Source organism: Perna viridis, chromosome 5 (genome assembly GCF_037379345.1).
Source record: "Perna viridis isolate PV_CMFRI_1.1 ecotype Kerala chromosome 5, ASM3737934v1, whole genome shotgun sequence".
NCBI classification, from domain to species: domain Eukaryota; kingdom Metazoa; phylum Mollusca; class Bivalvia; order Mytilida; family Mytilidae; genus Perna; species Perna viridis.
In genome coordinates, this window is record NC_142449.1 from 46,344,898 (window position 1) to 46,360,581 (window position 15,684).

A 15,684-nucleotide genomic window follows, 5' to 3' on the forward strand; every position below is an offset into this window, starting at 1 on the left:
ATCACCGTAGTTCCATATTTTTTTACAGTTTTTAATAGATCCTACTGCTAGTTTTCATTATGTTTATTTTCTGAATATATGCAGCAAACTTCAATGCTTTGATAACTGGACAATAATTTGATTTTACATTATATAAGATATGAAAACAATTTGAAGCAGCAGTACTTTTTGCTAAATGAGGACATCAAGCTGGTGCGGAAACAAACATGTTTTGTAGTTTATGATAACTGTATAATTCTTGTGTTTTTTTAATCTCATGTGTAAACAGTATCATGTAGCATAGCACTAACTATAGTTTGATTTTCTTTATTTTAAGAATAATAATAGTATGCATATATGTGAAAATGCTTAACTATATGTCTTTATTATATGCATAGTTGATTTTGCTTATATATGTGTGCTTTGCTGTGTGATATGCAAGCTTGTGTTTGTTTAATGAGCTATTATGTGTATTTTCTATGTGTTTGTTTATAACTTAATATCATACAATGTATGTGATGTTTTCTGCATGGCACTTGCTTAACTACATGTATGTCAATGTTGTAATTTCATGTTACCAGCAGTCAGTTAAATAGCTACTTAGAGCTCATATTTCTTGTGTATACTGTAAATAATCAACAGTAATGAAAGCGGGAGGCTCAGCACTCTATGAAACCTGGTCTAACCCCCCCCCCCCCCCCGATTTTGATCAGGCATGCCTGTACCATGTCAGGACCATAGCAGTAGTTTCTTACTTTCCGATTATTCTATTGATATTGCCATATGTTATGCAGACTTTCCTTTTCGACTATTGCCTAGAGTTGATCAGTTCAGAATTGGGATATTCCCCTTCATTGAACATACATTTGTAGTTTACAACTCTTAAAAAAAATATTACTTTATTATCAAATATTGACACAATGAACTGTTATTACTGATCATATAAATGTATTATCTTCATCCTGAAACAAATACAATTTCAACTGTATTTTCACAACCATGTTTTCTATCTGGTTTCTGTTTAAAATGAAGGGCATATGTATTTCGTATGAATGGGAAAAATATTTTCAGGTGTTTCAATAAGAAAATTCATATTTTTCAATATCACTTCTTAAGATATGTTAACATACAATTTTCCTGTGTGGTGCATTAGAAATAGATAAGTCTATTTAACAATACATTTATAAAGGAAAATTAACATCAAATTAATTGAAAATAGGTTGTCATTTTAAAGTAACTGTTTGTTAAGGAATCACCATAGCCAATCCTATTTTTTTAGAGCGTTCACAAAACAGTGAAGACATCACCAAATTATGTGAAAACAAACTCATGGAACAAATCTGTTGAAAAAATGTATTCATTATCATAACAAAACATAGTCACATTACATGTATTTTACTTATATTTTACTTACATATAAGACAGAGTCATGAGAACAAGTGCACATATGTTCTAACATCTTCTTTAAAAATACATGATCAAATTCCAAAGGCCCTGTGCACATTTGCATCTAAGTGTTAATATTACATTGACACTAGACCCCTATATCTGATGATATCTCTATCTTCAAGAAAAACAAAACTGAAGTGTAAAATACCTCTCTTAGTACATCATTAAAATTGCTAGCAATAAGCCTTCATGTTGTCAATGCCTTAACAGAAAATATCACAGCACACACAGTTCAAAGGGACTGATGTTCTAAATGTACTTGCATAATATTTCCAACTAAGACTTTTAAAACTGACAATTTTTATTAAATTGTTGACATTAAAGTCAGAATAACAAAAAATTGTCATTTAAAATTTATAAAAAAAATCATGTTGCAGTAAAGCTGACAACATGAATGTCATACAGAAGAACACAGAAAATATGTTGAAATGCGTACAAAATCAACAAAACCATTTTACAAAACTTTAAGTGGTAATTTTTCTTATGTTGTATAGGGTTAACATTTGTCCGATGTTCACAATATCTATGATCTTTAGTTAAACCATTCAAATTTGACAATACAGGAAGTTCCAAGGAGTGATAACATGCTTGAAAGACAAGAATGAAAAGTACATGTATTAACAGAAGCCAATTTTAAATTTTAACACAATCAATGATCTACAAACATGAAAATTGAATAAATATATCATGTCTTATACACCAAAATGTTAACTTATATCCATAGAACCAGATTTGACATTCCAACCTAATATATCTTCAAACATAACCATGCAACTATATTCAATGCCTTTTAGAAAATAAATAGAAGTCTATAAAAGGCAGATGTCAATAAGTCAACTACTGGAAGTTGCAAACTACGATGACAAGGCTTTATAGTCAGAATGCCACGACTGTAAAGTAGATTCTATCATACTTTTTAAAAATGGTGGTGTTAACTTGAAGCAGGTTCAGCTGGTGGAGCTGGTGTTTCCTTCTCTTTGTTCCAGTTCTTTAAACCTTCAGGTAATTCTGTATCTTCCTCAAAGGACCCTAAAATCATATAAAAAATCTTAAATTACTGCTCAAACAATTTTATAATGATTTCTTAACACTGATATGATGTGTTTTTATTTACTTGAACATTTAGATAATTTTTGAACTGATACTTAGTTGTTGTTTTTTCTTTAAATTAGTAAATGAAACACAATAAAGGTTTGAAACAAGAATGAAAATACTCATGACACACATTATGGCAATTCCATAATCAAATGACCATAGTTAGATAGAAATATAAGAAGAGGAGTAAAAGAAGACTGAACTTAAATGGAGAGAAGAGTATCGCAGTGTGAAATGAAGAGTACATGTCTTTGGCTTAGGATAAGTCTAGTCAGACAGTTTGTATTCTTTGGCTTAGGATAAGTCTAGTCAGACAGTTTGTATTCTTTGGCTTAGGATAAGTCTAGTCAGACAGGTTGTATTCTTTGGCTTAGGATAAGTCTAGTCAGACAGTTTGTATTCTTTGGCTTAGGATAAGTCTAGTCAGACAGGTTGTATTCTTTGGCTTAGGATAAGTCTAGTCAGACAGTTTGTATTCTTTGGCTTAGGATAAGTCTAATCAGTTTGTATTCTTTGGCTTAGGATAAGTCTAGTCAGACAGTTTGTATTCTTTGGCTTAGGATAAGTCTAGTCAGACAGGTTGTATTCTTTGGCTTAGGATAAGTCTAGTCAGACAGGTTGTATTCTTTGGCTTAGGATAAGTCTAGCCAGACAGGTTGTATTCTTTGGCTTAGGATAAGTCTAGTCAGACATCTTTGAACTAGCAATTAAACTGTTCAACTATTTTACCTGTTCCTTCTACAAATTCTTCATATGTAGATTTTTCAGCAAATGGCCTCTTGCCTAATAATTCCACCATATCATCTTTATCCAATTTTTCTTTTTCCAGCAATCTTAAAGCAATCTATTTAAAAATTAAAACTATAAATAAGTTAACCATATTTTTATTCCATCTAAACCCTAAAAGAAGTCAAAGTTCCTATTTAAGTGTGAAAAATATACTTAAAGTATCTGTGACCCATATCTAATTTCACCAACTTCTACATCAACATGTATGAAATATCAACCTCATTAAGCTGATTTATGATGTTACAGACTACTAACTATTCTCTAAACCAAAACCCAACTGTCATTCTAAATCTTCTGGAAATGTGCCAGACCAAAACAAATGACAAATTCGATATCAGTCCAGAAAATATTTATAAGTGTCTCACTAAATGTCAAGCAAATAATTCAAGAATCTAGACTTTGTATTGTTGCTTTGTCAGGAAAATCTTGGTTTGTGTCAGAAGAATAAAACCTGAACACTTTGTTGTTATATGCCCTACTAAGTAATCCAATGAAATCAGGAATTTTATATAATATAGCAAATCTTTACAACCTATGTCACATCTATATAAAGTCAGATATTAAATTTGAAATAAATCCATCCATTAGGAGTTGAGATAAATAGACGAAATCTAGACAAACAAACAGAATGACAAGGTAACTCAAATATACCACCCACTTATTAGGTAATAATGTCCAATGAAAAAGTTTGAACTTTTCTGGAGAATGCATTCCTCTGTAACCCTTAGCATACCTTCTCAACATTTTCTTTATGTTGGGTTAACAAGTTGAACGTTCTAGTGTAGGCTCCTTCCACAATTTTCCGTACTTCATCATCAATCATCTGAGCAGTTTTCTCACTGTAGGGTTTGTCCATTACCATTTGACCTGGCTCTGGGGTCTCAAATGACAGCTGCCCTACAGCCTTGTTCATTCCAAAATGCACCACCTACAAATATTACAAGAAATGCAAACTTAATAAAATTACATGTATCATCATAGATCTGCTTTATACCTAAGTTTCATCTCCATCATACTAGTCTGATATGCAATATGACAAAATTCATAGTGGCACCATAAGAAAATGTATCTCAACACTGATTCAACACTTTTCTTGATACTTTACCATGTCACTGTCTTTCAGTATTTTGTGCATTGCATTTTGAAAATTAATCAGTGTTTACTTCGTTTCACTGAAGTCATTAACACCTCGAAATATTCACATCCTCTTTCAATTTAGTTCTAACCTGAGAATATGCATTCTGTGTTACTTTTCTGAGATCATCTTGGGCACCGGTTGTAATTCTGCCAAAAAATATTTCTTCAGCTGCTCTTCCTCCCATTGCAACACACATTCTGTCCATTAACTGCAATATTCAATTGATTGATTGTTGTATTAGTCATAAAGCAGATATGGCATGTATTTCAGGACAAGAAAATTTAAACAACTTAACAGACCCAGCTTTGTACAAGTCAAACCCATCCATAATGTGAGTTTTGATTTTAATGCAAAAAAACTCTTTGTTGACTAATCCTAAATACATGTACCAGTAATATCATTTTTATAAATCTCTTACTTGTACCAATAGTAACTAATTTCTAAGCTACTTTTTCCTTTGTTTTTATAACTATTAAAACTAAGCTGTGAAGGAAATAATTATATAACATGTAAGTACCGTATATCCCAATAAAAGCCTATTATTGCTCCACATTTATAGCTGGGTTGTACCTTCCCGCTTTGCAATGTCAGGTGAAAACTTTTCTTGATTATATTTTCATCAAGACTTTCCCAATTAACTCCAAAATCTCAGACTTAATCTGTTTCCCTGATAATGTTAATCATTATTTGGTATGTGGTGCCTATAAAAGTAATCTCTTCCAGGAGGGTAGTTATTCTTTCTGGGATACCACATACCTGTTCAGTAGTATATAAGTACTGTTCTTTGGGTAAATACTGTGCATATCCCAAACCTTTACCACGGGGTATGATAGACACCTGTAAAATATGGACACAATAATCATACCAAAGTTTTCTACAAAATAGAATTATTGTAAGAACTACAAAAAATTTAGCATCATGGATTTGATCAAAATTCTTTTAAACAAGTAAGGAAACAGACTCTAAGTTAAACTATAAACAAACTCTTACTTTATAAAGGACAATCATTATACATTTGTACATGGACAATCATTATGTATTTGTACAAGGGCAATAATTATACATTTTCAAATTTCTATTTTAACCTTACCTTCAATAAAGGATCAGCATGTTCCAGAAACCATCCAGCCACTGCATGACCGGCTTCATGATATGCTACAGTTTTCTTTTCATCAGGCTGTAAGACTTGAGTTTTCTTCTCTAGACCTGGGAAAAATTGATGAAATTCTATGTTTAAAAGCATATGATAAAAACATTTCACTATTTCATTTTACCTTCATTTCAAGCGAATTATGACATCAAATAAAATAAGAATTTAGGGATTCAGTCGAAAGGAACAATGCAAAAAAGTTTTGTGGAAATTGGTGGAAGCATTTTTCAATTACCATGAAAAGCGTGAATGGCATACAGTCAAACAATGCTGTAATCATGTACAAAATATCTGAAAATTGGTTTCGTCTACAAGATTGAATTTTTCTTCATCAGATATTTGTTCAGTGCTTTGTACTTCCTTTTTCCTAACGATATCCCGCCATAGCTACAACTTTCCTTTATGTAATATAATTATATTAGCCAGTCATCTCAGCTTACATGTCTTTGTATGAGATTGTTTTTTTTTCTTTTGTAATTGGTGTTAAGTGCAGCTCTGCCTTAAAACCAGGCAGAAGCTTATGATTAGTGATTCATGTGTTTCTTAATCCCAAATATTTTTGATTGGTTATCCTTCAGTAGATCTAGAAGACCTCATAGAAGCTGTATTCAAAAATAAAAATGCAAACGAAAGTTGCCTACTGGAGAAATTAACACTAAAACATTACATTCCACCACAGAAAAGTACAGGGAAATTTCCGACCAGAATTTTTACACAATAACCAGTCGAATATTTCATGGTATATAACAGATCAGTGGAAATGAAAATATGAAGTTTTTTTCAGGATGAAACAGTTTCCTTGATTATCCTGATATATAACGAATCATCCCCCTGCCTGGTTTTTAGAAAGAACCATACTTTTAAGATTTCATCCAGCTGAAGTGTATGTGATATTTTAATTTTTCTATAACAGAACCATACCAGCAACAACTCTTTCTATAGCTTGTTCAAAATGTTTCTGAACAATAGAAGTCTGTAAGTCTCTTGCAGCTATTAAAGCAGCCTCATTACATACATTGGCAATGTCAGCACCTGTAGATAAAATAACCAACAATCTTATTGTTTGTGCTAAATGAACTTCATTACATACATTGGCAATGTCAGCACCTGTAGATAAAATAACCAACAATCTTATTGTTTGTGCTAAATGAACTTCATTACACACATTGGCAATGTCAGCACCTGTAGATAAAATAACCAACAATCTTATTGTTTGTGCTAAATGAACTTCATTACACACATTGGCAATGTCAGCACCTGTAGATAAAATAACCAACAATCTTATTGTTTGTGCTAAATGAACTTCATTACATACATTGGCAATGTCAGCACCTGTAGATAAAATAACCAACAATCTTATTGTTTGTGCTAAATGAACTTCCAAGCGTGTAATTTTGCAGTAAGAGGACTAATAAAAAAGTATATAATAAGTCTTGGATGTAAAGGGTTGGGTACTACATTAAAAATACCCTGTTATATGTTCACTAAGAGCAGTAAAACTGACAATCCATCAAATGAAAGTTGAATCTAAATTTGTCTGAATACTTCAATGGATATTCAAATATTTTAAGTCAAGCATATTTCTTTCTCAAGCAAGTCAAGTTTTTCTTATCTTGACCATAAAAACAAGTTTTCCTAAAAAAAAAAGGACATGTTTTTAAATATACACTGCTGGCAAAAAAACTGATATCTGTAATTCATAGTAATGAAACAAGAGTAGTAATGGTTAAATCCTGAATGAAAATAATGGAATTTTTAAAGCGAACTAATGTCATGTCTGTAAAAATTAAAAGTCATTCCAAAAACTATAAGTACATAATTGAACTTACCAGAAAATCCAGGTGTTAAGGCAGCCATCTTTCTTGATAAATCATCTTTATTCAAATCTGTCTTTAAATTCGCTAAATGTACTTTAAATATTGATGCCCTGAAAATATATACAGTATGCATATACAAATGTATATAACAGTGTTGACCAGATCAATGGGACCTGAAATTACTTGACTTGGTCTTTCAGCTCTTTGCTGCTTCAGAACAAATTATGTAAATACCAAGATTTCCCAGCACAGATTTGTAATCAATATCTTTAATAGGCAAAAAATCAAGATCTTTATTAATGTAATTTTAAAATATTTCAGTAACGTAATGCCTTAATGCTTTCATCATGGTTTAAATTAAACATAAAATGTACAAACCTTCCTTTAATGTCAGGAGACGGCACAAAAATCTGTCTATCAAATCTACCAGGACGTAACAATGCAGGATCCAGAATATCAACTCTGTTTGTGGCTGCTAGTACAACAACATTGGACTGAGTGTTAAAGCCTGAAACAGATACATGTAAATAAATCATACAATGATAAAATTACATATTTATTCTAATATCCATAACTTCAAAAGTAAGTTCTTTATGATAATACAACATGTAATTATTCAATATGACGCATCTGCTCTTCACTATTTTCATTTTCAATGCACATAAAGAAATTAGATGATTTAAAACCTTTAACAGACCTCTAAGTAGACACTGCCAATATGAAATGTGTTTTGGTGGGTAACTACATTATATAATATAATATGAGGCAAGCACTCTCTAAAAAGCTCCCTAAGGATATCACTGGAGTTGATAACAAAAATTGTCATGACAGTCTTCCTCTTCTATACCTACTAATTCCTCATTTAATAGCAAAGTCAAAGAAATTCACACACCCACAACCCCTTCTTGCCATTTTGCAGAATTTTTCTAGGGCCCATAGTACATCAGATCCTTAATTTTCATGTTACCATTTTTTAACTTCCATATCATTTTCATTTAGATTCCATCAGCAGCATAACATATAAAAGAAATAATTAGATGTCTTGTATCCAACTCTTACCATCCATTTCTACCAAAAGTTGATTTAAGGTATTTTCCTGTTCACTATGACCACCAAAACTTTTACCACCTCTCTTCCTACCAACAGCATCAATTTCATCAATAAACAATATACATGGAGCATTCTTCCTTGCCTGGGTAAACATATCTCTTACCTACAAGAAAAGTAGTTATACCTATAATCTCATCTCAAAGCTTATATCAGTCTTACAGATCAGGTAAATTTATTACTCACAGATGGAAGCTAAGCTCAAAAACATAAGAATAATAACAATTAAAGAAATTAAAATAACTATTATAGGAATTTTTTTTTCGGAATTACTCCTTCCATCTTCTGGTAAAGTATCAGGCATGTTTATCATTTTTTAAATTTCTCTATGTCACATCTGCCTAATCAAAATTCTTTGTAATAAAAAAATGCTGTATTAGTTATCATTTATCAATCAAGGTTAACATGTAAATAGCACAAACCACTTCCTTCATGGAAACTTACCCTAGAGGGACCAACACCAACAAACATTTCCAAAAACTCTGATCCAGACACTGTGATGAATGGAACATTAGCTTCCCCTGCAGTAGCCTTGGCTAACAGAGTTTTACCAGTACCAGGTGGGCCTGTCAGGATGGCTCCTTTTGGAATCTTTGCTCCAAGTTCTAGGTACTGGTTTGGATTTTTTAAGAAGTTAACAAACTCCATGATTTCAATTTTGGCTTCTTCACAGCCAGCAACATCACTAAAAGAAATGATATTGGTTTAATTTTTTTTCTTTTAAGTTACAGATTAAACAAAGGTGGTACTCCCATAGTGTGACGGACAGACGCACTGACAGATGGATGGATGCAGTCAAGTTGGTGACACATGTAAAACTATAAATTGTTTTTAATGAGACAGTGGTAGTCCACTAAATTCTTATTAAGTATAATTTTGGGGGTTCTTTTTCAAGAAATTAAAGTATCCAAGGAAACACTGATTAAGATTCTGAATTTCGATCCATTGTAAAAATGAATAAATTCACTTCTTTTTGTTTTCATGGTGAGGACTCTACTTACGCAAATTTGACACCAATATCCTTCTTGATGACTTTAGCTGTAGACTGACCAAAACCAAACATTCCTCCTGGTCCTCCTCCTTTACTGGCACCCTGTTAAAAAAGATTATAAAAGAGTTAAACGAACAAGATAAAAAAATAATAAAATTGAATCTGCTGTGAAGGTATATGTACTTTTTATAGTGTACACTGTATCAATGTGGTGATTCATTAAACATTTTTTTAATTTTTTTTATTTTGAACATCTAATGTAAAACAACATAAGTGGACTTATATGCTTATATGAAAATGATTTGCTCTAAATGGTAGTATCACATCATTGTAAGCGACATAGCATGCTACATATTCCTTAGACTTAACATATTATATCACTGAATACATGTAGTTATTTAAAACCATGTAACAAGTATCAACTTGAAAAAGTAATGTTTAAAGTTACTGAAAAATTTACAGAATTAGAAAAGACTGCTACAACTGTACTAAAATAATCAAACAGAAACTATGTAACAGAAATATTTACCTTGAATACTCCTCTCATAAGGAAGGCAAGAATAGCCAGCGGTAAAATTGTACTGACGAGACCACCCAACATATTGATTCTGAAAAATAAATAACTATTTTAAATGATAGTTTAAAGAATGAAAAAGTAAACTTTTTTAAAACTTATTATCAATATTGACTGGTAAAGCTTTACAAACACAATGAAAAATAGGCTACACACATCAGAAAAAAAACAGAATTACAATTATTGCTCCCGGTTGTAACTTGTTTCATAGAACCACTGAAAAATTTGAAATAAATCTGGCAAAAAAACTCATAATCTTTGATGTCTTTTTGTTTCTTCTTCTCTTCCAATATTAACTTCACACTTTTCTCCAGTCACAAATCATGTTAACTCAATGAAAAATACCACTAGGTGGATTGTTTTGGTAGAGGTGAAATTTTGTGAATTTGAGATATTTGAAAAATGCTGGTGAATGCTAAGTGGTGTACTAAGTAAAAGAAAACAGAGTAAATATTTCTCAGAATATATTTTGGCAATTTCAGACAGACAATTTAAATACACCAAAATTAGCACCACACTAAAATTAAGTGATATAAAGTAAATGATATTACATTTTAACTTACTTATTGGGTTCATTTCTATATACAACATTGATGAAGTCTGCAGGTTCTACATTATTTTCCACCTGGGCTGCTTCCAAATTTCTTTCAAATGCTTCAATACTTCCAATGTTAAACCATAATATAGACTGAAAATAAAGGTAAAAGATTGTATAACAGGAAAACTAAATCCAGTTAATATGTTACCTGGCATTAAAAATTTATCTTCAAAATTTCAAAGAAGAGATTGAGGCACAACATGTAAGCAAATATCAGACATCATTGACAAACAACAGGATTTGCAGCCAGATAACTAGTATTTGTCTAAGGAAAATCTTATGGCTACTTCCAAAGAATGTTCGTGTTGCTAGTAAAAAACATTTTTCTTTTATCATTCCTGCAATCTGAAGCTTGATGAGTCATCATGTTTTGGTGATTAGATAAACAGGATCATAGAAATATTTACGGAATATTCTTTGTTTACATATTATTTGCAGTACTTGTATCAGTACCAAACTGACTTGGTGACATCACGAGCCAATCGGAAGCTATCGGTAAAAATCAATTAAATCTGACTACGATCTTCCTTCAGACAGGAGAGTTCTGCAAGATAGCTATCCACTTATATTTCAAGGATTTCGAACTTTGCATAGCCTTGAGCATTTTATAAAAGCACATTTTGAATTAAATGTTATTTATTTTTGTTTACGTGGGAATGATTTATCTTAAGAGCCTTACTTAATGCAAAGGTGGTCTTTCCCTTTAACATCTTTAACCAAAATTTCCAATTTCTATACTTACTGATGGATCTGCTTGAGAACCAGGAAGTAATTTAACTTTAACCCATTCTTTTCCATGAACTTCTAGTTTTTCTACCTGAAATTAATAATCAATACCAGTCTACAAAATCAGCACCCCTGTTTTTGATGTATCTGTACCCTTTGATGTATCTGTACCGTTTGATGTATCTGTGCCCATCAGTAAAACATGAACAAATATTACAGTTAAAGCTGTTTTTATTCAACTTACATTGCAATACTTACTTGAAACAAGAAAGGACATATTATAGTGTAACAGCTGTCTAAATCCAATCTCTTTTGGATTTTTAAAAGTATTTGTTTGATTAAAGCAGGTGTTTGGTTTAAATAGGTTCAAAATGTAGGAACTTAGGAAGATGTCTGGTTTACACAGGTTTCTGGTATATCCTAGGTTCAGTTTAAACAGAATTCACTGTACAATAGCGTCTTATCATTTTACCACAATTGTATTAAGAGTGTCCTTATTATTGTGATTATGTGAGGTTCAAATGACTATTTTCTTTTACATCTTTGACACTAAAGGTCTTTGATCTATTTATCATGACTCTGAAATTTCTATGATAGTTCTATAAAACATGGCTAGTGTGAATCGGTTTTCATCACTTTGCATTAGTGTTATGTAATTTAAGTATAACTGAGCAACAACTGTATTTAGTAAAATTCACCTGGCAATGTTTAAGGAAAAAAACTTTCATGTATATCTGTGTAGTTAGTTGTCATGATAGCTTACCTTTCCTGTGTACAAGTATCTGTTAACAAATTCTTTCCATGTGATCTCCTTATATCGTGAAGCATTTAAAACACCAGCTATAACTAATAATGCCACACCTCCCCCTACTAGCTGCCATATTGTGTTGGGATCTGGTACTTTTGAGCCTCTACAATTTTTAAAGATAATGTGAAATGAACACCAATGCATACTTTAATCTTACACAGTTCTGTCAATAAACTAGTAGTTTGATGCCAGAGTCTGGTAAAAATCCTGGTGGAGCTGTAAAAATTTCCAATTACATGCCAGAAATACCTATAAAAAGTTCTCCCAATATGATTTGGCTCATGGATCAGATTTATATAGGTAAATAAGTACATACTGTATGTGTTCATGTACATGGAGTAATATCAAAGTTGGAACATATTTAAGAGGAATACTTTGCTTAAAAAAAAAATCCACCCAAACCACCATGTTAGTAACATATTGATTAACAGCTTTTGAAATTTCATAAACTTCTTCCTGCAGTTTATCATTAGAGACAAAATTTATAATATTTTGTTGTTTTCATAAAAAATCACAACACAAATTTACCTGAAGGCATGACTTACTTTGGATCAAACTTTGCCTTAAACTCTAAGAATGGGAAAGGATTATCTTGTTTATTAGACTGTTGGCTTCTTGATGGTCTCTGAGGAGGTGGTGTGTCTAAAATTAAATGGTTAAAAAACTATAAAATTTTCAACATCAAATTCTTTAATGACAATACAAAACCATAACATTGTTCGGTAACAGAAAATCATGCTGATTTAATATTCCTTTACAATTAACACATGTTTACCAGTAAACAGTTACGAGGCCACTTTTAATGACCATTTACCCAAAAAAATGGACCTACCAATTACCCACTTAATTTTTTTTCTCATCATTCTGCAAAAATTTGTCAGCTTTGACAAGAATATATACTGCACTGTTTGCTGATAAAAGATATACTGCCTTGAACATTATCAATTGGGAAAGAGCAAACTAACATTATTTTATTTAGGCCTCACCCTGTACCACTGTACAATGTATCACAAAAATATTACCCAAATTTCTCCTTCATATCAGATCATGTCAGTAAAAAAAATCATAGTTTAAAAATATAATCTTGAACCTATCATTCAAAAGTTTAGAAAATTGGGAATATATCTTTTTTGATTAAAAAAATTGTGGGTTATCACTCACAGAGTGGTGTACCATTTTGTCAGTGATCATTCATGGTATGTCTCTTTCTGTACTGTACAATACACATACCTTTAGACTCCTGTTTTGGTTGTTGCTTCTGTGTAGGCTTAGGTTTGTTATTTTTGTAATACTTTTCAAAACCTTTTGGTACATTATTGCTCCACAACTGAAATTCTTCAATAAGTCCTTTGAAATCTTTTGTCCTACTTAGTCTGGTGAATAAACTGATACTTTTCCTTATCTGAAAGTAAAACAAATATAATTTTAAAAATTGATATTAGAAAGGTGCTACAGGTCCTAATCTAGACATTGATGACAAAGAGAAGTTTTAGGAAATAACAAAATTGGCATTTTTGTCTATGTAATCTACAAAAAAATTCCTCTATGTCAAAGACGAATGTGAGAAGTGACTAAGAAATTTTACTCAATTCAGCTCTAGATTAAGGAGGTATACCTAACTCTAACAAATCACTGGAACGTCTGTATTCAGGCTCTTTATATCAATCTCATGTAAGCATCAAAGTAACTTGGATTGATTTCATTCTGTTTCAAATGAAAGCTTGATAGGCTTTGATGAAATTGAATATGATTTAAACATACATGTATCATTGATTTCAAGAGTTATCTCTCTTACCCTAGGTCTACCACTCTAAGTCGTGTGCTACCTTAAATACAAATAAAGGATTTTTCAGTCTTGTAAATAAAATTGTATTGTTTGTAGTATTTGGCTATACAATTGTCATTTCTTAAACCAGTGATAATTGGATGCATCCTACTTCAGGCTAATGCAAATATGTCATGCTGAAACTATTGCACAGTGTGTACCGTTTATACATGTATCTATACATTTTGGAGCTAATGACAATAAACATTAAAGGTCAAGCTGTCAAAAACTATTAAATTTATCATTGCAAATAATTTGCAATTATATATACACGTAAGTGACATTTTTCTAAACTTACAAATTTGTAAGCTCTAAATTGAATCTAAATGGTAAAGAGTTCCGAAAAAGGTCAAATAAAAATCTGCAGGCATTACAGCTAGCCCTTGACTGATAGAGATAATAATAAACATGTAATAATTTTAAACCACAATAAAAGGGATACATGTGTAGTTACAAAAATGGGGGATTACCCCAACCAAAGATGGGATAATCACAGCGCTCGCCTTTAGCCACTAGTTCGAAGTCCAGGGCTAGTTAAAATTTATTCGGGCAAGTGAAATGATGTGGACATTTCTTGTTTTGGACTAGTTGAATCCTACACAGTCCTCTATTTTTAGGGCTAGTTGCTGAGGATTTTGAAAGAAAGGACTGGATGAAGACGTTTCCTATAACTTTATCGATAAAAAATTGTTTATAAAAAGTGATTGTAAAAATTCTCATAATACATTGATCTTTAGTTCAAAAAAAATAAACAGTTAAAGTAATTCTTTTATTCATGCCTACAAACAATTCATTGGAGAATGCACTGAATCATCAGATATTTCTCAAGTTGACAAAATAAGGTCAAGGTTTAGTAAACAATAGAAAACAAACTATCATAGCCATTTCATAGATTTATAAAACTAAGAACATGAAACTACGAGTCAAATAGATTTATAGAAGTAAGCACATGAAAGTACTATATCTCAACTTTATTTTGCATTTTAAATATAAAATCCATTATCTAAAACACTATTGTATTTAGCATTACTGTGTGAACACCCTGTCCAGCTATGTAAGTACAATTAACGCAAGTTAATGAGATTAACACTTTTAAGTGGTTTTTTTTTTCAAATAAACCAAAAGTCCACAAAGTTATCAAATTGGTCTTTGTCTTAATTTGGCTGTTCTTATTTCTAATTCTATGCATGGAGTTCTGTCTGCTGAGTGTTGTGCGAGTGATACAGTGAGTTACATAAAATCATGTTTTCAACAAATTTCTTTCTTAATGTATATTCTATATCAAAGCTTTTTTCGGAATTATGATGCTTTCTTGTGAAATTGATCTGATAATCAAAATTTAGAACAAGATGACGCAAACCGAATCATGATTTAGCACCAATGCAGCTTCTAAACTGCACAATAATAATTTTAAAATTATTACAAATTACCTGGTATACTGAAGCGCCTTTCAATAAGGATCTTTGAAGGAGACGTTCTCCTCTCCTTGCAAGAAATATATACCGATGAGACATGTTCAAAAGAATATTATAAAACGCTCTTTACGTGACTTCCAAAGCTCGCATTACGAAACCTAAAAACTTACGAAACTAATACAAAATAAAATATAAGGTCAATAAAAAAAGTTTCGAATATTAT

General features: G+C 31.4%; 1 protein-coding gene across 1 annotated transcript; it reads right to left on the reverse strand.

Moving 5' to 3' along the window:
* Positions 1–1,318: 1,318 nt before the first annotated feature.
* LOC148617952 (mitochondrial inner membrane m-AAA protease component AFG3L2-like) lies at positions 1,319–15,637 on the reverse strand. The gene is made up of 19 exons (XM_088585638.1): positions 15,477–15,637; positions 13,452–13,623; positions 12,767–12,863; positions 12,177–12,324; positions 11,430–11,504; positions 10,653–10,777; positions 10,045–10,123; positions 9,526–9,617; positions 8,969–9,209; positions 8,477–8,630; positions 7,796–7,925; positions 7,430–7,527; positions 6,522–6,632; positions 5,541–5,656; positions 5,207–5,287; positions 4,539–4,658; positions 4,046–4,240; positions 3,253–3,367; positions 1,319–2,457 (listed from the first exon to the last, which is right to left on the reverse strand). The coding sequence occupies exons 1-19, from the start codon at positions 15,558–15,560 to the stop codon at positions 2,360–2,362; spliced, it is 2,331 nt and encodes a 776-aa protein (XP_088441764.1). The 5' UTR covers positions 15,561–15,637; the 3' UTR covers positions 1,319–2,359.
* Between the last annotated feature and the right edge of the window lie 47 nt (positions 15,638–15,684).

Excerpts from the sequence above, each read along its gene's own strand:
- LOC148617952 (XM_088585638.1), bottom strand. The coding sequence starts at position 15,560 with ATGTCTCATCGGTATATATTTCTTGCAAGGAGAGGAGAACGTCTCCTT. Across the intron at positions 11,505-12,176 it reads GATACTTGTACACAGGAAAG|GTAGAAAAACTAGAAGTTCA; the intron begins GTAAGCTATCAT and ends TATTAATTTCAG. Across the intron at positions 3,368-4,045 it reads ATAAAGAAAATGTTGAGAAG|ATTGCTTTAAGATTGCTGGA; the intron begins GTATGCTAAGGG and ends ATTTTTAAATAG.